General features: G+C 45.5%; 1 protein-coding gene across 1 annotated transcript in view; it reads left to right on the top strand.

Annotated features, from left to right (window-relative positions):
* LOC102452890 (sodium channel protein type 5 subunit alpha-like) overlaps nucleotides 1-23,332 on the top strand; it is a 340,594-nt gene that overhangs the window by 126,130 nt on the left and 191,132 nt on the right. Inside the window, exons 9-10 of the mRNA XM_075922835.1 lie at nucleotides 20,130-20,271; nucleotides 21,839-22,036. Coding sequence (XP_075778950.1) covers nucleotides 20,130-20,271; nucleotides 21,839-22,036 — 340 coding nt within the window. The remainder of the gene's footprint in view (nucleotides 1-20,129; nucleotides 20,272-21,838; nucleotides 22,037-23,332) is intronic.

Raw genomic sequence — 23,332 nt, 5'->3', positions numbered from 1 at the left:
TCGTTTCCTCCCATTGGTCTCTGAGTTTAAATTAGTGCCTGTTACAGAGTAGTCAGCTCTGTTAATGGCCTGAGAGGCTATAGTCTGGCAGCCCTATTTCTTTATTAGACCCAGCTGCCGAGAGTTCGGATGATGCCCATAAAGGGCTGACAGCTCACAGCTGGATGTGGGGAGGACACTCATGCAGTTATATCCCGGACAGTTCTCTTTTTAGCTGATTTGTCCTCTGTCCGATAATAGAACAAACCCTGATGTGCTTTGGTCTGGTATCAAATAGGGGGACACCCTTTTTAATAGCATGCCGCTCCACCCCAGCCAGCCTGAATTCACATGCAGTGCACACTTGAAAATGGTGTCTGTTCTGCAGCGTGATTTCACACACACCGTTCATTCAATGTCATCCAGCAGGGCTGGGTCACCCAGACACAGGGATGGACCCACTCCATTCCCAGAAGTGCCAGATTTGTCCAGTGTTCTGGGAACATGCGAGCAGCCACCCTAGTTGGATGGAAGCTTCACGAGGGAGGTTGGTTCCTGTAACTGGCCCTGGAGGAGAATAAAAGTCTTCTGCAATCTGTGTTGCTCAGAGAGTGTCTTCTGCAATCTGTAGTAGAGAGATAGAGAGAGACTTCTGTTTGCATTAATAAACTGTGCCTTGAGGAAGGGCCTGAAAGTGATCTGGGCATGGTGTTTAGTCTTTCTGGGGCTAGAAAGATGCACCAGCAGGGTTATATTCAGGTTTTCCAGTTTGGAACAAAAGCTGTCAGCACCTCCACTATAAAAATTGTTTCAGCATCCATGCAGTAGGTAATTTTTCTGCTTTATCCAGTTTGAGTACGGTGTCCAGTTTTAGGTGCCAGATGTGGACAAATTGGAGAAAGTCTAAAGGAAAGCAACAAAAATGATAAAAGATTTAGGAAACCTCACCTTGGGGGAAATATTAACAAAACTGGGCATGTTTAGTCTTGAGAGAAGAAGAATGAATGGGCACCTAAGAACACTCTTCATCCTTTTATGACATTCCCCTATCATATTGGATGCTCAATTGTTCTGCATGTGTGCTGAGGATAGAATAAGAAATAATGGATTTAATCTGCAGCAAGGGAGATTTAGATTAGATATTAGGAAAAACGTTTTTACCCATAAAGATAGTTAACCTCTGGAATAAGTTTCAAAGAAGGTTATGGAATTCCCATCACTGGAAGTTTTTAGAAAGAAGTTAAACAAACACCTGTCAGGAATGGTGTAGGTTTACGTGGATCTGCTACAATTCAAGGGACTGGACTAGATGATTTTTGAGGTCTCTCCCAACCCTGCATTTCAATTATTCTTTTTTAAAAGTTAAGGTGTGGAAACATGGTAGGGTATTTTAAAATGACCATTTGTCCCAGGAACTTCCTTCAGAATGCCTAAAATGCACCTTTAATATTTAATCAATTCAAATACTTTTAAAAATCTAACTACAAAATGTTGGTTCTGGATATAGTGCTGTATCAAGCAGAATTTGCTGGGTTACCAGGTATAACAGTGAAGTAGAAACAAGGCTTAGCATCTGCAAAAGTGTTGGAATGAAAAGTCAAATGATTACAGACTGTCCACTGTTGTTTGCATTGTCATTATAGCCATGTTGGTCTCAGGACATAAGAAAGACTAGGTGGGTGAGATAATTTCTTATATTGGACCCACTTCTGTTATCGCCCTCTCCAATAGGTGTTGTTCCAATAGAAGATATTATCTCACCTACCTTGTTTCTCTCAAATGAGTGTGGGTGAGATCAAAGCTGTTCTTTTTCTCATAGGGCTCGTCTACACTGGCCCCTATTCAAAGTAGGAATAAGAGCCTCCGGAAAAGGGCACTTTTTCCGGAGGATCGGGGCCAGTGTAGACGCTCTTTTCCGGCTTTTTTAAAAGCCGGAAAAAAGCGGCGGACATTTTTATTTAAATGCCGCGGGGGATATTTAAATCCCCCGCGCATTTCCCTACTACGACTCATGAAATTTACATGCCCCTTCCGGAAAAGGGGCCAGTGTAGACGTAGCCATAGTGAACGTCAGTGACACTTATTCAGTGTTTCACAACAAACACATTCAGGCACTAAGTTACTGGGAAAAAATCCTCCTCTTTGAGGCTGCATCTAGACTGCAAGCTTCTTTCGGAAGAGATCTTCCAGAAAAGCTTATTTCGAAAGAGAGCATCCATGCAGCAAAAGCGCAATAAAAAAGTGACGTGCTTTTTTGAAAGATAGCATCCACACTGATTGGACGCTCTCTCGCATTTAAGCTGTGATTAGTCTGGACGGAGTGGCCACTAGGGCACCCGAGTTATTTCCTGGAGGCCTCTTCTTTCGAAGAACTCCCTCTTCTGCATTCACACATGCCTTTTTCCAAAAAAGCTTTTTAGGAAAAAGGCTTCTTCCTCGTAGAATGAGGTTTACCGCCATCGGAAAAACCCCTCCATTCTTTCAACTTTCTGTCGAAAGAACTCAATGGCAGTGTGGCTGCAAGTATTGTTTTTCCGTGAAAATGGTAATTTTTCCAGAAAAACGCTGCAGTGGAGACGCACCCTGAGAAATAAGCACATGTCAGGAGTCAGCAGTTGGAAGTAGTGACATGACCATGATGTTTTTAAAATTCCTTTTTGTTTTGTGTGACTAATTCCCCATGGCTCCCAGCCACCTCTGGGAGATGGGGATGGGCGGGAGGGGGCTAACTGCTGCTGTCACACACACACACCCCTGTTTGAGGGATGGGGTGCAGTGGGGGAGGGATGATAGGACAGTGACAGAAAAGGGCAGGACTTGGGGACAGGAGAGTTGCGAATATGCAAAATTGTGAATAACTAACACCGTCTCTGATGTGAGCAAGAGCTGGGCATGTATCACCAGCCACCCCTCAAAATAGACATATACAACCATGCAGCTGGCTTATCTTTGAAAAATCCCATAGATGACATAGGTTTTAAAGAGAGATTTGAATAACAAATGGGAGGTTGATTGATGCACTGGTCAAGGAAGTCTTCCAACCATGGAAGGAGATAAACAGAACAGAATGGAGGCTGATTCAGAGGGGGCTAGCAGGCAGGCTTGGGAGCAGTGGAGTGAAGAAGATGAGTATAACTGGAAGTGAGGAGAAGGATGCAGGTGGTGCACAGATGTAGAGGCTTGTGGAGGTGAAGGACTGGAAACTTGAGCTTAATGGGGAAGGAGAGGAGAATCCAGTAAAGGGATATAGGAGACTTGATTATTAGAGTGATCATTACAATTGAGCTGTCTGGAGTGGCTTATGATCCTGAGTGCCTGCCTCAGGACAGACTGTCAAAAGCAGAGCAGACACTCCAAACTGGTAGTGTGTTCTATATTTAGATGTCACCAAGCCAGTAACAAATGTGAGCCCCTAGGTCACTATACCAATCTTATGATAGAGTCATATATAGTCCACTTAGACTCCTTAGTCCATCTTATGACCCAGACAAACTGGACTTTAGTGATAAATGGTCGCTAAAATCACACCACGTTCAGGTTGCATCCAGTCCCAAGAGATCAGTCACTTTCCCCCAGATTTTACATCAAAGGTAATGCCTCTGATCAATCCGGGTATGTCTACACTACAAAGTTAATTCGAACTAACAGATGTTAGTTCGAATTAACTTTCATAGGCGCTACACTAGCGCTCCGCTAGTTCGAACTTAATTCAAACTAGCGGAGCGCTTAGTTCGAACTAGGTAAACCTCATTGCACGAGGACTAAGCCTAGTTCAAACTTACTAGTTCGAATTAAGGGCTGTGTAGCCCCTTAATTCGAACTAGTGGGAGGCTAGCCCTCCCCAGCTTTCCCTGGTGGCCACTCTGGGCACCACCAGGGAAACTCGTATGCCCCCCTCCCGGCCCCAGACCCCTTAAAGGGGCACGGGCTGGCTACGGTGCCCGTGCCAGGTGCAAGCCTGCCAGCACCCAGCCAGCAGACCCTGCACCTGACACGCCATGAGCCAGCCACCCGATGCCCCCCAGCCCTCCGCCTCTTCCTGGGACCAAGCTGGCGGCTCTCGGGAGCCTGGCCAAGACCGCAAGAGGCGGGCACCCACCTGGTCTAGTGCAGACATCGCGGACCTCATCCACAAACTCCGCACTAGGCACAGGAAAGTGGCCGTCTAGGGCAGAATAGCTGCCAGCCTGGCCACCCAGGAGCAGGTGTGCATGAAAATCAAGGTGGTCCACTGAGACCCCCGACCCTGAGCCCTGAGCTTAGAATGGCCGTACTGGGTCAGACCAAAGGTCCATCTAGTCCAGTAGCCTGTCTGCCGACAGCAGCCAACTCTAGGTACCCTGGAGGGGATGGACCAAAGACAGTGACCAAGCCATTTGTCTCGTGCCATCCCTCTCCAGCCTTCCACAAACTTTGGGCAGGGACACCATTTCTACCCCCTGGCTAATACCACTCCATGGACCCAACCTCCATGACTTGATCTAACTTCTCTTTAAACTCTGTTCTAGTTCTAGCCTTCACAGCCTCCTGCAGCAAGGAGTTCCACAGGTTGACTCTTTGCTTTGTGAAGAACAACTTTCTGTTACTAGTTTGAAGCCTGCTACCCATTCCTTTCCTTTGGTGTCCTCTAGTCCTTCTATTATGGGAACTAATGGAGAACTTTTCTTTATGCACCCTCTCCACACCTCTCTTGCTTTTATAGACCTCTATCATATCCCCCCTCCGTCTCCTCTTCTCTAAGCTGAAAAGTCCCAGTCTCTTTAGCCTCTCTTCATATGGGACCTGTTCCAAACCCCTGATCATTTTAGTTGCCCTCCCCTCTCCCGGCCTCTCTCTTCCCCTCTCCCACCTCTTTTTCCCAGTCTCCCCCAGTTTTGTTCAATAAAGAGAGATTCTATTTTTGAACACACGTTTTCTTTATTTTGTACATCAGGAAGGGGGGCTAGGGAAGGGTAAGTGGAAGGAGGTGAGGGAGGAATGGGGTACGCGGCCCCGATGGGGAGGACTGGGCTGGCTCTGCGGGCTTCTCGGGGTGAAAGTTCTCCTGCAGCCCCCCGATTGTCCCCTCCCCCCAAATGGCAGCCTGCGGCAAGTGCAGCCAGGGTGATGGCCGAGTGCTGTGATGTTCCACGTGTGGGCACTCAGGGCACTCCAAGCCAGGACTGCTTTGCAAGCGGGGAACCCTGAGAACTGTCTGTCCGGGGTGGGGGTCGGGTCCCTTTAAGCACAGCCCTCGGCTAGCCTGAGACAGCAGCTCCACGCTCTAAGTCCTCATCTGATGCCTTGCCGGCACTGCTTCCTGCCATCCTTAACCTCAGTTCAGGGTCCGCTCTGTGTGGACATGCTAGTTCGAATTAGCAAAACGCTCATTCGAACTAGTTTTTAAGTCTAGCTGCGCTAATTTGAATTAGCTTAGTTTGAATTAAGTTAGTTCGAATTAGCGCTGTAGTATAGACATACCCTCCCATAGTAACTATCCAAAGGTTTCTTAAGTTGGAAAAAGAGAAAGGAGTTATTTACAGGTTAAAACGAGCAAATTAGTTGCCATCTAAATCGTAAGAGCAGCTGAGTTGTAAGTGATCTGTATCTCTGGTTTCAGTTTAGTCTCTGGTCCTGTCAAAGTTCAGACAGATGGAAAATCATTCAGTGGCTTTGTTTTGTTTCCTTTCTTCAGCTTCCAAATCTACAGGAGGAGCTTCCTTGCTTATAGTATTTCTCATGTGTGATAGGGCCGTTGCACTCACCCAGGAACCTACCCCTGCAACAAATCCCGTTGCCAGCTCTGTCCAAGCGACACCATCACAGGACTTAACCGCATAAGTCACAACATCAAGGGCTCATATAATTGCACATCCATTAATATGATCTATGCCATCGAATGCCAGCAATGCCCCTCTGCCATGCATGTTGGCCAAAATGGACAGTCTCTATGACAAAGGATAAATGGACACAAAGCAGACATCAGAAATGGTAACACACATACACCAGTGGGGGGAGCATTTTAACCTGCCTGTTCACTCAATCATGGATTTAAAAGTATCCATTCTTCTACAAAGGAATTTCACCATCCAGTTACAGAAAGAGACTACAGAGCTGGAATTCATTTACAAGTATGACACTGTTACCCTTGGCTTGAATAAAGACATTAACTGGTTAATGCAATTTCCCCTGCCTGTAACATCCACATTTCCACATCAAAAGGTATAAATGAGACACATCCAGCCTATTTAATTATCCTCATTACCATGGGTCCTACAATTGACAGGTACTTCTTTTGCTGTTACATATATATTGGATTCTGTTATTTCCACTCCAACTCATCTGATGAAGTGGGTCTGACCCACGAAAGCTCATGACCATATATATTTTTGTTAGTTTCTAAGCCCTGGTCTACACTAGGGAGTTATTTCAAAATAACCCCCCTTATTTTGAAATAATAAGCAGAGCGTCCACACTACCAAACTCACTATTTTGAAACTAGCCAATTAGCCCGTCATAAGACGGGATTTTCAGGTCTTCTCTCCTGAGTGCTCTTGCTCTGTCTCTCTCTCTCTCTCTCTCTCTCTCTCCTCCTACTGCCTCTCCCCTCTCTCTCAGCTCTCCTCCGCCTCCTGTCTCTCTCTCCCCGCCCCCCTTCCCTTTCCCCTTCCCTCCCGCCATGGTGCTTGGCTGAGTGCTGCCTGCTCAGTGGGGCTGCCGCGAGGGAGGGGGACGGGGTGGTAACGTACACGTCCAGGGGGCAGGGCCGTGTATGTCACCGCCCTCTCTTCCCCTCCCACCCCGGGGGAGCCCAAACAGCCCTCTGCACTGCTGGCTCCCCTGGCGGCCCGGCTGAGGGGCGCAGCACTCAGCTGAGTGCCACAGCGGGAGGGGACGGGGGAACAATGACGTACACGGCCCCGCCCCCTAGCCGTGTACGTCACCGCCCCTTCCCCTTCCCCTCCCTCTGTGGCGGCTCAGCTGAGTGTGGCGCGCTCAGCCAGGCCGCCGCGGGGGAGGAGGGCTGGGGCGGTGACATACATGGCCAGGGGGCGGAGCTGTCTACGTCACTGTCCCTCCCCCTCCCGCTGCGGCTCGGCTGAGGGGTGCATCTCTCAGCGCCACAGCGGGAGGAGGAAGGGGGGTCGGTGATGTACACGGCCCCGCCCCCTGGCCGTGTACATCACTGCCCTGCCCCCCTTCCTGTCCCACTGGGGCTCAGCTTAGTGGAGCGGCGCACTGCCAGCGCCACTCAGCTGGGCCGCGGCCGGGGAACAAGTGGCGGCAAGTGCCCGTTTGGGGTCCGGCTGCGGCCAGTGGCTGTACCCCCCCCGCCAAGTCTGCTTCCTGCCCCCCTCCTTCCATCCAGCCCCACGGCCCCCGATCTCCCCCCAGCTCTGCTTCCCGACGGCCAGTCCCAGGACCCCCTGGACATCCCCCTCCTCCCCCTCCCACCAGCACTGCTTCCCTTCCTCCGGGCCCCCCCCATTCTCCCCTCCAGCCCCACAGCCCCTGATCCCCCCAGCTCTGCTTCCCGCCCCCCTTCCAGCCAGTTCTGCCTCCCTTTCCCTCCCTGAGTGGCGCCCCGTCCCCCCTTTCCCTCTCTCCATGGTGCGCTGCGCTGCGCCGCTCAACTGGGCCCAGCTGAGCGGCGGTGCTCCCGCCAGGCCCAGCTGAGTGGTGGCCATTTGCCGCCCAGGGCCCAGCTGAGCGCTGCGGGTGAGCAAGCGGCGGCAAGCGGCCTTTTGGGGTCCGCACTCCCCATGCTGAGCGGCACAGTGCACCACGGAGGGAGGGGAAAGGGGGCCGCTCAGCTGGGCACCGGGCGGCTGCTTGCTCTCCCGCTGGGGCCCAGCTGAGTGGTGCAGCACTCAGCCAAACTGCCATGGAGGGAGGGGAAGGGTGGCGGGACATTGATGTACACGGCCAGGGGGCGTGGCCGTGTACGTCAGCGTTATAGACTCACAGACAATGGGCTACTATATATATGATAACTGGCTGGTTATTTTGAAATCCTACTTTCCTTGGGGAATAATGCAAATTTCCAAATAGTTGTTTCAAAATAGCATTAGTGTGGATGCTCCGCTGCTGCTATTTTGAAATAACTACTCCCCAGAGTAATTTGAAGTAATTACTCCCCAGTGCTTCCTTGGGCTCTAAGACGAGGAAGCGCGTCCACAATAATGGAGCTGCCTCAGACTAAATTTAAGGCTCCCCCACAGTGTGGACACTACCTCAACTTGGAGCCCCAGGAAGCACTGGGGAGCAGTTACTTCGAATTACTATGGGGAGTATTTTGAAATAGGAGCAGCGAAGTGTCTACACTAACAAACAACCTGGATCCCTCGGCTTACATAAACACTAAATAAGATACTGATCTGGAGCAAAATTAACATGCATGTGAATTGGTCTGGTCTCCAGCTAGAAGTTTATCAGTTCTCAGCTAATGCCTGCAGCATGAGCAAGAGCAGGCACCTGGCCTGCCCGTGTCCTATCTCTAGGATGGAGAGTTAAAGGATCTTGCAGTCGTACTTGCTTCATTTTGAATTTAGCTAGTTAGTAATGAACAGGAAAATGTGTATCATGTACTTTGGATTTAAAAGACAAATCTAACACAGTGTAAGTGAACAGTTAGCATGAACGCAATGGGAGTTTGAGTTAGGGATATTAATTTAAATTAATTGGCTAATCGAATAGTCAATGCAATTTGCTTCAACTATTCAATTAGTCGATAAGGGCGCCTCTGCCTTTGAAGTGTAGCAACGGGGTGGTGAGTGGCTGGCTAATTCTCCCCTCCCACCCCCCACCGTAAATTAGCAAATATACCCCTGGCACAGAAAAGTCTTGTATACCCCACGGGTTATTCTCATGCGCAGTGTATACAAGATTTTTTTTACTGAAATAGAAAAAACCACGGGGTATATTTTGGTGCAGGGTATAGTCACTAAATTACGGTATACGGATCTTGTGCAAAAGGGGTTTTTGCGCAAAAAGGACCCGTCTATACTGCTTGTTTTTGCGCCAAAACCTCTTGTGCAAAAAGCATTGGCCGAGATATGCAAATGACAGCATGACAAATGCTAATGAGCGCTTCATTAGCAAACTCTCTGCCAACAAATAACTGCAGTGTAGACTTAGCCTGAGGGTCCTGCCTTACCTTGCAGTGGCAAAGCTCTAGCCTATAAGCAGAGATGTTGGCACCAAAATTATTAGTGCAGGCTGTCATTTAAAAAGACCAAACCAAAACATAACAACCCACCCTCAACATTTATGTTCGTCCCTGCCACATGTTTGTAACTCATAACAATAATGGGAAAGTGTTCTTCTTCATGTAACCAATTGGCTGCTGCTCATCATCCAACTAGAAAACACCGGCTGTGCTGCTGAGTGGACCAGATACATGCCCATTGTCTTTACTGGACCACAACCGCATAGCTGATGTGATGGTGGAAGACTGTCAGTGAAAGGGTTCTACCAACTTACATCAAGCTGATATATTATTAATGTCATTACATTATGGGCGTGCTCTTTTTTCTTACTGAAATTGTAACCTGCTAATTTTGTAAAAATGCTTATAAACCTGGAATCTGGTGTTTTTCCTTATCAAAATAGGACACAAATTTAGAGGGGCGACATCAGCTTGGAATCTAGTCAGATTTCTATTTGTGGCCTCACTTCCTAGTCCCCTTCCCCGAAAAATGAAAATGAGTTTCAGCTTCTATACTTGTCCCTGAGTTTTCTCCCAAATTTTGTGACTTTTGCAATGATATTTTCCTATTTTTTTCAGATTTTTTTTCTCTTTCCACACAAACAAGAGAAATTGTCTGTGGGGAAAGTGTGACACTGACTAGACACAAAGTGCTGTCATATGCACAAAGTAAACAAACTAGGCAGCACAAGATAAAAGATCCTTCTGTTCCATTTGTTTTCATTGTTAATAAACTCACATGCTACTTGTACCAATAGTAAAGAAAACAGTTTTTCTGAGCAGCCTGGGTTTTCAGTCAGTGGTGTTCTTTTCAAGTCTCAAGGTCAGACAGTTTAACATATTTTTTCCTTTCTCATGACATGTACTATATAGTCAGCTTTTGGGCTGTAGTCTACACTATCATACTAACAATGCAAGTACATTTGTATCATGTCTGTACTGATATTGCCAAAAAGGCTAGTGAAGAGGAAGGAAAATTGGCCTCTAAAGCTACTTCAGGATATAAAAAGAAGGTACCTTTGGCAACTGCATCCTAGTAACTGTTGCTATAGAAACTTTAGCTACCTTTATTCTCACTGTGACCTTCATTTTTCTTAGCAGGCTACATTAAAATAACATATGTATAGAATGAAGCATATTTCTAAACAACTTTGTAACTCTCTTACTCTCACCTTAGTTTACAAAGAAAAGGAATTCAGAATGGTAATCCTCTCAAAGCGGGTGAAAAGTTATAAGATGAATCCTAACCCTGATTTAAAATATCTTTATAAACGTATTTGTTGTGTTGCTCTTTCATGGAGGCAATCTATACCAATACACAAAACTCTATCTGCAACCCATTTTTGGTCATAGTTACCAAGCAAACAAAAATGGCATTTTAGTGACAAGCTTTGCTTGCAGACATATTAACAGCCCTTGCATACAGTGTATCACAATGATGCTATAGTCCTATGCCCTTCAACTGGAATAATAATCTTTGCACTTGCATATCCTCGATCAAATGATTTCAAAGTACTTCACAAATATTAAGACACTCACCACACTCCTCTTCAGAGGGTAGTAAATATGCCTCACCCTGAGGAATAGGACATTGCATTTCCTTCATTTTATATACATTGCACTATACTGCCCCATACTGTATCTCTCACCTGGACCTTGGCAGTTTGAAAGGTATGAATAACTTGCATGCCCACATATACCATTCAGTATACAACATCCTCTCCCTCAGCTGCTACTCCATGGACAATAAGGAAGCAGTGTCATGTCACACAGCTCCAACTGTGCTGGAAACCGTGGCATTGAAATTAATAAGCCTCCATTTATTGCTATTATTGATTATGTATTGTATCGTCCAAAGGCTCCACTTGGAATTAAGACCCCATTGAGCTGGGTGTAGGTACAGACATAGCAAAGAGATCCTTTGGCTGGAAGTTTACTATCCAAAAATGCAAACAAGCAAAGTGTAGGGGTTAGTGATACAGGTTGCAAATGAATGAAATTGGTGAAGATTTGGCTCAGCTGGGCTTTGTTATTTATGCAGGGGAAGGGATGGGAAGCAAAGGAATAGCTGCAGCTCATTGGCTGCTTAGCTAGCATCATCTAGGTCTCTTGGACACCTCAGCAGAGGTGAATCATAAGGAGGATAAGGTACTGGCTGCTGGGATCTTATCGGGAAATATTCACCATGCATACAGGCAGCCTGGAAGAAAAAGTGGAGGTGTTTGAGGGCTTAGACATGCAGAGTACTAAGCATGCTGGCCCCAAATCAACAAAGTGTGTGAGTAACTTTAAGCAAGAGTCATTCCACTGAAATCAATGGGACTGTTTGTGCTTAAAATGAAATACGCTTAAAGGCTCTGTTGGATTGGGGCTGGTCTGCTCAGCATCTGACAGGCGTGAGCCCTACAGGAGAAGTTGGCTGGTGTGTGGGAAAGGCTAGGAATGCTGACAGAGCGAGGACAGACTTGCTGTTTTCCCTTAAACCCGTGGCATCTTAATATGCTGTTAAAGATGATGTCATTTGGTGTAGAGCTCGATGCATTACTTTAAATGTTAAAGCCCATGATCCAATTATGTGATAATTTAATCAGCAGCATTAATAAACTTATTACAATCCCTCTTAGTGTATCGCCTATTTGAAATGAATGTAACTAAGTTATGATGTAAATAACACTTGTCATCTACTTTGTGCTGGTTCAAATCATGCTGGAATGTGGATAGTATGTTAGTGGCAGAAGTGCTCTTCACATCAGTGTAAAAAAACCACAAGAAAGCATGCATACAATCTTGTGAAAAATTCTAGAGCTGGCGGCACACATTTTAGTACCCAGTTTGAGGCTAGGTTGTATATTTGTAATGCCACATCTCTGAGTCAGTCATGGGCACCAAAGACTGAATCCAAGACTTCTGGATCTAAAAAAATAACATCTCTGCTAAAGTAGCCAGCTCTGTTGGTCCAAGCCAAAGTGGGCTCACCAGCCACACCCAGGACTTGTAGGTTATACATTTACCACCTGTCCCTGTTAAGGGGCAGTGAATTGCTATGCTGCAACAATACAAGAGCTTCCTCTGCTACTGGCCCATACTAATACTAGGATATGTCTAGACTACATGCCTCTGTCAGCAGAGGCATGAAGATTAGGCTACCTGACATAGTCAATGAAGCAGGGATTTAAATAATTCCCACTTCATTAAAATAAACATGGCTGCTGCGCTGTACCGACAATCAGCTGATCTGGCACAGCGCGGCAGTCTAGACGCAGATCTGTCGGCAGGGGAAGCCTTTGCTGACCGATCCCTTATGCCTCATGAAACGAGGGTTACAGGATCAGTCGGCAAAGGCTTCCCCTGCCGACAGATCTGCGTATAGGCTGCCGCGCTGTGCCGGATCAGCTGATCGTCAGCACAGCGCAGCAGCCATGTTTATTTTAATGAAGCGGGGATTATTTAAATCCCCACTTCATTGACTATGGCAGGTAGCCTAATCTTCATGCCTCTTCTGACAGAGGCATGTAGTCGAGACATACCCCTAGAGTTCAACCTCCCTTTGCTGGTTTGTGCATTAGGGGTGGAACCAAATGCCCACTTCCTACCCAGTGCCCGATAGGGCTGTTGTAGGTACACAGTGTTTGTTTACTTCTGTGTGCCTAAAGCAGAAGGGGTTCTTACTTCCATTTGCATGGGTGTATAGCCTTGGCCATGACCTGGCTCTCAGGATATAGGTTTTACATGTGCCTGAACTGAAAGGCAGTGGGATGTTTTTGCACAAGCCAGTGGACAGAGCCTATATGCAGCCCCTTTGAGGGATACCCAGACCAGCTGATTGCTTAAGCTGCCAGAGCCTCTCACGGGGTGCACTCTCCTATTTTATGTCTATTATTATTGCTAGGCCAGTGGTGGCCCATCAGGGTTCTGTGTGCAGCTCACAAGACATTTTGTTTGCTGTTGCTCATGCACAGGGTTGCCGGATTCTGTTGGTTTCTGTCCAGATTATGTTTTGTACACACACGTAAAGGAAGGCCATATGAAGTGAGGTACATGCTCATTGCCCACAACATTGACTATAAAAGCCACATGCTTCCTCTACCTCCAATCAAAGTGCTGTTACAATTCAGTCGGCACACCTCACCAATTCTAGGTACACCCGCGCAGTGAGCAAAACTACCCTATCCCGGGAAAGCGTCTTGGTTATGACAGTCTTGCAGCCCATTGAGGTGAAGGAGGGTAACTCATGCATCCCGCTCACTAGTCTAGGTTTCCCATTGCTGTGCTAGGCTCATTTAGTAAGTCCCACAGTTCTCCCTTCCTTTCCCTACTTGGCTTCAAGCCTAAACAAACCTGGGAAGTCCAGTGGTCCTCTCTTTACCTGCTAAACTCAGGCTTTCCCCTCTGCTGTGTTGCTAAGAGGTGGGGGGGAGATTCCTGTTCTATTAAAATTTGCCAATTAACTTTTATTTCAGTGATTTCAGTTATAAATAGTTTTCAGAATTTTTCACCTTTTTGTTATTCCAAACTACAACTTTTACAGGAGCGATTCTTTATCACAGTTCTTTTAATTTAAAAAAATTCAGTTGGTATGTGTCTCCAATTTTTGTTGTCTGTTTATAAACCATCCCATTTAATAGATGGAGTTGTGTTTTTGCTACTTAGGTCAATTGGGAGAACAGACCTTTGCATAGCTCCTCATATGCTTAAAGACTTCTTCTGGGATGACAACATCAGCAGCTGTGAATTGCTACCTCCTAATATCATGTGACTATCATTTTGTATATTTTCAGATTCTGAAATATTGTGATCCAACACAGAGTTGTTCACCAATCTTCTTTCACTGCAGAGCCCTATTAGTTCATTAGAGTTTGGATCAACAGGTTGCTTGGTTTGTCCAGATTAAAGTCTTAAGCCAGAGCATTTTGTAATTATGCCCCTCAGCTATTACTACCTGGAATGTCCAATCTGAGTCATTATTTAAAATGAGACCTATTCTTAGATCCTTTAATTTTCTGTACTGGTGCCAACAAACTATAGTGATTATGGCCTGATGGATGGATGAGTAGATTGGTGCTTTTAACTGTTCTTAATCGATGTCACCGTAATTGTATTGTGATTAATTGTACAGCACCCTGTGAAGGATGTTATATTCATGTGGTTTCTCACTGTTGCCAGTCTGAGTGAAATCCCATCACTCTCTTTCCCCTGGAGTTGTCAAGCATAAAAAAGCAACTAGAAAATCCAAAGGGAAAGATGCAACATCTGGAGTAAAATCCAGAGTTGGTTTTTTTTAAAAGAAAAAGCACCTCAGAAGGCACAGGGGTGGTTCTAAAATAATCTAAAATGGGAGCCCTTCCAGCTAATAAGTCTCCCATGGCTTTTTCATGGGAAGCAGCCACTTGTAAAAATGTTCTTTCCCACACAGTGCTTCAATAGTGTGTGTACAACCTATGGATCACCGCTCCTTGTGGGGGAGTTTTTCTACAGTAAGCTCCCTTGGAATTGCAGGTCGGAGCAAGTGTACACGATACTAGGGAAGTATGGATCTTTGTCTCCTTGGGTTGAAAGGCTACTGCAGATATTGGTTAATGGAGTTCTTTAGATTAAGTGATAGAGGCTCATGCTTTTAGTACCAAAGGCCCCCAAGTCTGAAAACTGCTGATGTCCTTGGTAGCGTAGGTTGTACACGTACTCCATGATCATGCAAGATTTGTTATTAGCAATCTGTGATATACCTGTCAGGTCATCTTATTGTAACCCAGAGGTACTGACACTACTGAGAGGGAGAGTGACGTCTGCTCCTCAGCCTTAGCTCAGAGGCAGCTGGCTTTTAGCTCATGCATAGAGGCTCATGGCTTTAGCTCCTAAGGTCCCAGGTGCAATCTCACCTGCCTATGACCAGGGTCTGTCGATCTTACCACTGGGGTTTTGTCTGAGATGAGCTGCTGGGAGGCTTCTGAGGCTCGGGATTCACGAGGTCCAGTGTTGTTCAGGAGCAGGCCTGGAGCTTCATTATGTTAGTGAGAAGACTACCATATTGCAGGGAGATGTAGGCATAAGAAAACTTGCACAAATTAGGGTGGGATTATAAACAGAAGACACTGACAGGGTTTCTGTCACTCCCTGCAGCACCAGGAAGGGTTATGGCATCGTTCCTAGTGCTTTTCAAAAGAGAAAACTGGCATCCCTCTCAGAAAACTGTCTCACGTACATATAAGTAGCTGGTTCAATTCTCATCCACTCAAAAATAAGTCACCTCGGTTAGTGATGGTGGCAGTGAATCTGAAGGGAACCTTCTCGTGGCAGTGAGGTCCAATCTCAGACTCCGTCATATTCATAATTGATTGAAGAGGGTCTCCAGAGGGAACACATTCTAGAAATCCTTTATCTGTGCTGTATTTGGAGACAAAGCTCTTCCATTGACTTCATTGGGAGCAAGGTTAGGCCCAAAGGTAATGAAATATGATATCCTTCAAGCCACATATCAGATGTCTCAGCAGCATCTGCTCTTTTCAGATCATTACAGTAAAGAAGAGAATAGTGACACCACCCAATGGGACCACTTGGGATTGTTTTCAGAGGAAAGCCTTTCCATCCTTGAAAAAAAAAAACCGGATTCCAAGCAAAGTTCACTCAGCTTTCCTTGAAAAAACGAATGAGACTTACAAAAACTTCTCACATCCTGCCTGGACATGCTGCCACGAAGCAGGCAAAATTAATGTTTCTCCAGATCACTGGAAAAATATCCTAAACATGCCATCGACACTGTTAGGTGTCTGCAGTATCAGATCAAAGACAGAAATCTGGCAAATGGTGACAATAGATGCCTTTGTGCTGGGACAGGAGGCTTACTTAAAAGGTTTACTTTGCACAAGAGAAATGGTCAGGCCACAAATTCAGAGGAACCGCGTAGACTTTAGAAAAGAGAACAGCTGGATTTTTATCCCTTTTCTTCTTCCCCAAGCCAGTCATGGTAAAATCATAGTAATGCAGGAGCTGTGGCTCTCAACAAAGGGAACCAAAGTAGGGAAGCTCAGGAAGGAGGTCCTTTTCTTAGACTGGGAGAAAAATAATTCCTTTTTTCTTCTAAGATAGTCAATATGACTAGATCTTCAGGGAGTGTAAATAAGCAGGAATCTAATGAAGCACACGCAGTCACAGATTATATTTTCACTTGTATGTCTAATCAAATGTAAACTATGAGGTGGAAGGTTTCTATCTTCATCTAAAGTCCCATGCAGAGATAGATATGGATGCATTTTTCAAAGTTTCAGTATTCTTTTTTTCTTTTTGCTTTCAAAACAGATTTATTTCAACACTTGTGCTTGACTAATGATATTAGATTAAGCTTCTTAAAGTGTTGCTGAATTCATAATATCGGTGTCTGACACTGGAAGAGATTTGGGCAAATTCAAAACTGACAGTGCACTGAGGAATTATCTGAATCCTGAGGTTGCATTGCTAACTTGTAATATGGAGATATGATCTATACCATATACATAACTGTTCTGTTCTTAAAATAGTATTTTGTACTATGACCTTTTTCCCTCCCCCAGAATCACCACATGACTAACTTTGAATCCATTCTAATTTTGGCTTACATGCAGAGATTTACTTTCATTTGCTTATTATTTTTGTTTTGTTATTTTTTTATGTTTATTATTGCTTTTTGTCTTGTTGTCTCTTTGTATTTTGTTCTGCTAAACATTGTGCTAAAAACAATCGTGGTTGAAACACCTTAATCTATAATGGAAAGTGTGCATGGTGGGGTCTTATTATTCTGTCATAAAATATGCCATACTTGTGGGATGTGTTTTCCATTCTGCATGATAGGTGAAGAAGTGTTTTACAGGATCAACTGACTGGATATTGCTGACTAATAGCCCTGACTATAGATAGGATTACCATATTTCCCTATGCTGAATAGGGACACCTGGTAAAATAACTTGTATTCAAGCAAATTCAATGGCAATTAATCAGAACGATAAAGTACAAAATTTAAATCATCACCAGATTGAGGAGATGTGTATGCACGCACACATCTCTCACATTAGGGGATGATGACTGACCTTCCCCTGCGCTCTCTGCTCTCGGTGCTCGGCTAGATCCCTGGCACAGACATGCCTCTCCTGGTGCCATGTCTTCTGAGGCTGCCTTTGGAGGGTGGGGGGTGAGAGTTTCTGCCAGGGTTTCTTCCAGATTGCTGCCAGGGCCCACACAAGAATGTAGTGAGCAGCAGCAGAATGTTGACACTGTGTGAGACGGAAGGGACAGGAGCTGTTTCCACTGGCCGGGGAGGATGGGGGGAGATCGGTGGTCTGGCCCATGACTCTGTTGAGTTCACCTCTTCTCCCCGCCCCTTCCCCCAACCCCCGCAGCTGGAAGCAGTTTCTCCCTTTCTGCCTGCAGTGTTGAAAGGCAGCTAACACTTCCAAGCTGCTGCCGGCCACAGACATAACCCAGGCAGCTCCTATCCCCCAGCTACAGTGCAGGCAGGAAGGAGTTAAGCCTGAAGGCTGTGTGGTGCACCAGGGCCCAGGGAACCTGACCTCAGGGGCTTCAGCAAATGCAGCCAGAAGGATGGTTCAGCAGGTGAGGGTGCCCAGGGGACAGAACAAGTCCCCTGCTCCCTCAGGGCAGAACCCAGAGTGTGTGCATCTCCCCCTCCCCCCACTGCGGAGCCTGTAGGTTCGGGATGTGAACAGGCTGGAAATCATTCCTTCCCTCTCCCACGCCCCATTCCAGAGTCAGAGAGGCTCCTATGCCAGCACTGTGCTAGGTTTGGTAAGTGCAGGGCTTGGCTCCTCCATGCCAGCATCCGAGGTTGGGAGGATCTTGGGCTTTCTCGGGGGGCTGCCAGCCCAGTCAAAGGTGGTAGGCAAAGGAGCCGGCTAGCCGGAATGTTAGTGTGCTGAGTGCTCTGGCCAGGGGCTTGTTCTCTGCACGGCTCTGGAAGTGGAGTGCACCCTCCTGGGAGGGACTTGGAGGAGTAGCAGGGCTGGATGTGAAGGGGCATGACAGGAAGAAGAGGAGCATGTAAAGGGGTGATGGGTGGAGCAGGTAACTGGCTGCCCGCCTCTACTCACCAACCATCACAGCTCACAGCATGCAGCTAGTCTGGGGGGGGGGGGGGGGAGGCAGGTATGGCCCTGCCAGCTGAGAGCTAGCACACAGCGGGGGCTGTGCTGACAAAACAGCAGCAGGGGAAGCAGCTGGCCCCATGCTTTGCCTCTTTGCCCTGTCACCCCAGCCTTGCCCACTCACCCCCATCATTGGCCCCTGAACCCCAGCCCCTCCCATTCATAGCTGCTGAGTAAGTGGCTGGTGAGCTGGCATCTGCCAAGCGGTAGGGCTCACCATTACTGATCGGGGTTGGGGAGAGGGGAAGAGAAACAGACTATATGGAACAATTTGCCCCTTTTAAAGAAAATGTCGGGCTTAAATACAAGACTGCCCCTTTAAAAATGGGACATCTGGTCACCTTAACGATAGACAAGTTAGAAAATTGATTCCTCTTTTTCACTGGCAGAGGTCCACATTCACCAAGTCCAATGTGCAGCGTGTTGCTCTGTTCAAAAACACGGTTTGGCAATCATTCTGTCATTAACATGCCTTCACAAAGCCATGTTATTGTAGCCCTTCCTAACCATGTCTACCAGAGCTTTTATAGAGCTGGGAGATCCTTTTGAGGCTCTTTGCTTATGTCCTGGATAGAGGAGAGCTGCTGGAACAACTGTGTGAAAAAAGGCATGCAAGTTTTGTGGAGTTCCTCTTTTCCTGCCTATTAGATGGATCTGGTACCCTTTCCAAATGACTACTCACATGGTTGCTTTAGTAAGTGGTAGGGTTAGTTGTAATTAAAGGGCTTGGTTGCTGTGTAGGGCAGAGTGTTTTAGAAAACAAATATTTGTAAGGAGTTGTGAATTTTAATGAGAGAATGTTTTCCTTGTGGCGTGGCATGCCATGCAATAAGGCAATTTGCAAGATGCATGGACTAGAAGCTTTCCTGAAAGAAGCAGCCTTGTAGGTAAGGGCTTTTCTTGGCGTGGATGTGAAATCTCAGGCTCCTCTGGTGAGTAGACAGAAGGATTGGGCACTTTGGGTGTGTCTGCACTATAGAGGGTTTTTTGGGGGGGGGGTTGGAAAAACTTCCCTTACGTCCACACTGCAATTGTGTTCTTCTGGAAGAAAATCGAAAGAACAGATGTTTTTTTCCAACATTGGTAATCCTCATTCCATGAGGAAGAAGCCTTTTTCCGAAAGAGTTCTTTCAGAAAAAGGTGTGTGTGGACGGGGAAGAGAGCATTCTTTCAAAAGAAGAGGAAAGAGGAAAAAGCACAGGCCACTCTGTCCCTAATAATCACTGCTGAAATGCGAGATAGTGTCCATTCAGTGTGAATGCTATCTTTTGGAAAAACAGATCGCTGTTTTGACGCTCTCTTTCGGAAGAAGTTTTTCTGGAAGATCTCTTCCGGAAAAGCATCTTCCAAAAGAAGCCTGCTATCTAAACATAGCCTTAGATGGAAGGTTCACTGCTCCCAGGGAGTGCATAGTAGGTCAGGCTGAAGATCTGATAGTTTGAATCACATAAGAATATTGAGCCTAAATGCTCAGCTGGTATAAATCAGCATAGAGCCCATGGGTACACCAGTTTAGGGTCTGTTCCAGTATCTCAGCTGTTCTCAAGATGACCACAAGGGGTAAGAGAAACCTTTTTTATTGTTGTAGTTAAAAACCTGGTGATCAAGCTTCAGTTCACCTGTTTAGGATGGATCGTTTCAGTGCATTATATATATATTAAACCATAAATATATTTCTATGTAATCTGAATGTTCACATGAGATGGAACAACTTGCTTGTATATTTCTATGTTTGTAGCTTTTGACTGAAAACAGCCAGTGTCAGCTGTAGGAAAACCAGTTCCTCCACATTTAAGCTGCCTAGAATGAGCTTTATTTTCTATTTTTATTTGTAGCACGTGTCCAGCAGGATATAGATGCCTAAAGGCAGGTGAAAATCCTGATTATGGCTATACAAGCTTTGATACGTTTGGCTGGGCCTTTCTCTCTTTGTTCCGCCTGATGACACAGGATTGCTGGGAACGTCTCTATCAACAGGTATCAGATCCTCTTGTGAAAATATGAAATAAACCAGTCATCCAATTACAATGATAAACTGGTTTCTCTAGGTAGTGAGTTAGTGTCTGGCAAACCGGGGTGTGAATCTACTGTAAAGTAGCTTGATGTTCCCTATCTTTTTGTGTGAAACACTTTCATGTTGTAGTGCACTGCAGAACTTTTAGTGCAGAAAAGCTACACAGCAAATTAGTGAGTGGCAAGCTAGTGTGCTTTAAACTCATGGCCTGGCTTGCAATGCACTAACTCACTGTGTAGACAAGTCCAAGTCGAAAGTTGAAGTTAAGAGAAATTGGTGGCAATTAGACACAGAATGAATTACTGTCCTGTCAGGACATCCTGATTAGCAACCATCAGTTGCTGCAATGAATTTTTAGGAGATTATTAGTGAGTGGATGGCTCGAGGGGTTGTTAAATGTGAGAAAGAAGTTCTAAGTAACTTGTTTGACTCTGAAAGCTATCACCATATAATGATGGTTGGTGTAAAATGAGGTGGTGATCCCAGTCCCGCTCAAAGGAGAGTGATTTTCACCTTACAAAAACCATCACTTCCCTTGGCATGCTTCTTAACAGTTGCAGTGGAGACCCAGAATTAAATGAATATAGAGACTAAATTGTATCCACACACCTAGAAGTGTTCTCCCCAGAGCAAATTTTCCAACAAGAAGGCCCTGAGGTTCTTGTGCAAAAATTGTCTGAGCAATAACTTCATGCAGTTGTAGCAACTGTGTGTGCAAATGGACAGGTCAACTAAATGCTCATTCTTGCATGCATTTGCTGTAATTGTATGTGCAGGTTTCAGGAACTGCATGCAGAAATAAGGCACAACATTGCATCCAGATGGTTGTGTGTTCAAATGGGCTTCTGTCCCCTGAAAATTTGGTTCTCAGTTTCAAGACTGAAACGCGTGGGTATGGAAATCAGGAAAGAGTCCATTTTGTATGGTTCTTTGAATAACCTGAGGACTCCAGTTTACTGTGCCACCATCTGCATAATTTAATTGTATCTCATGAAAACTAGTAACACATTGAAATAGAAGTCAATTAAATGACTGCAATTCATTTAATAGGTACAAAATTATAGGTATAGATTTGGAAGTTTCAAGTTGTGACTGAAATGGAAGGCTGAACAATTAGCACTTAGTAAATTTACCACTGTCTGAGGGCAAGTTGTATATTAGCCCACAACATTTATGGTCAAGGGGCAGGTTTCTGAAGGTCTGTCAGACCTCAATATGCTGACTTTTCAGTGGAGAATATTTTTGCTACAGTTGATTTTAAGTTAATCTGTTATAAAACTCAGACATGATATTCATGAGGAAAAAAACACTCATTTTAAAAATGCATCTTGCTGCATGACACAAAGATCACCTGATTAAATTATGGCAATTTCATGATAATTTTGCGACTTATGATTGTTTCTATATTGAACAGGGTTCTGTTTAGGCTGTTAGAAAATCTAATTCAATCACAAGTAAATAAATATAAGTCCTTTAAAACATTGTGTAAACCTTAATCGTACATCAGATTCTTTATTTTTGTGTTTATAGACTCTGAGATCTGCTGGGAAGATCTACATGCTTTTTTTTATGCTGGTCATCTTTCTGGGCTCATTTTATCTGGTCAACTTGATCCTGGCTGTAGTAGCCATGGCTTACGAAGAGCAAAACCAAGCCACTATTGCTGAAACAGAGGCAAAGGAAAGGAAGTTTCAGGAAGCCATGGAAATGTTAAAGAAAGAGCAGGAGGTCTGTAAACTATTCTCTGGTTCGTCTTGGCCTGAACATGCAATACCACAACACTCAGTCTCTTTATTTTAAAGGTATAAGACCAATGAAAGAAAGGCTCTGTTTAAAATGAGTTGCTGGTTATTGTCTTATTCAGAGCAGTTACAATCCTTTCTAGAAGAAATGTATTGGTAATGGTTTGTGACTGGAAAGGGTTTGCCTACACACAAAAGCTGTACCAATATAGATAAAATGGTGCAACTTCCACATGCCCCTACACCTACCTGCCCAATGGCATGGACACAGTGATATTGGTACGGGACATAAAACATTTGCATAATGGTCTGTCTGTGTCCGCACCAGTACATCTTTTTTGGTAAACATGACACTCCGAACTGCAGCAGTTACATTGAAACAAAACTTTGTGAAGTGGGCTGTGCCCATGAAAGCTCATGATACCATCTTCCTGCTTTGTTAGTCTTTAAAGTGCTACCAGACCATTTGTTGTTTTTTAAGTTTATCCTAAAGGGTATGTCTACACTACCCTCCTAGTTCGAACTAGGAGGGTAATGTATGCATACCGCACTTGCTAATGAAGCCCGGGATTTGAATATCCCGGGCTTCATTAGCATAAGCGGGGAGCCGCCATTTTTAAATCCCCGCTGCTTCGAACCCCGTGTAGCGCGGCTACCCGGGGCTCGAACTAGGTAGTTCGGACTAGGGTGCCTATTCCGAACTACTGGTACTCCTCGTTTCACGAGGAGTAACGGTAGTTCGGAATAGGACCCTAGTCCGAACTACCTAGTTCGAGCCCCGGGTAGCCGCGCTACACGGGGTTCGAAGCAGCGGGGATTTAAAAATGGCGGCTCCCCGCTTATGCTAATGAAGCCCGGGAAATTCAAATCCCGGGCTTCATTAGCAAGTGCGGTATGCATACATTACCCCGCTAGTTCGAACTAGCGGGGTAGTGTAGACATACCCGTACAGACTAACTCAGCTACCCCCTGAAGCATTTGGATTAAAATACCCACACTTCTCATCCATGCTTTTTAACATTTTTTTTCATTTGCTTCATTAATTTTACAGTTTCAAACCACTGCTGTTTGACAAATAAGAGCGTACGTTTACCTCTTCAAATATTTACAGTTTAGGGCCTACACAGCTAAAACCCTTTGTTACAGACAGTTTAACAGGTGTTTCCTGAGATTAAGCTTTCCACAATGTGAAATGGAGCTTGATTTAACTTGAGCTTCTGGTGGTATCTACTCCCCACACCTTGATTCCTTCCCCTGCCCCACTCATTCCCAGTACCCCTCT

This window comes from Pelodiscus sinensis, chromosome 2 (assembly GCF_049634645.1).
Source record: "Pelodiscus sinensis isolate JC-2024 chromosome 2, ASM4963464v1, whole genome shotgun sequence".
NCBI lineage: Eukaryota > Metazoa > Chordata > Testudines > Trionychidae > Pelodiscus > Pelodiscus sinensis.
The sequence above is the reverse complement of the archived record's forward strand: the minus strand, read 5'-3'. Positions and strand labels throughout refer to the sequence as shown.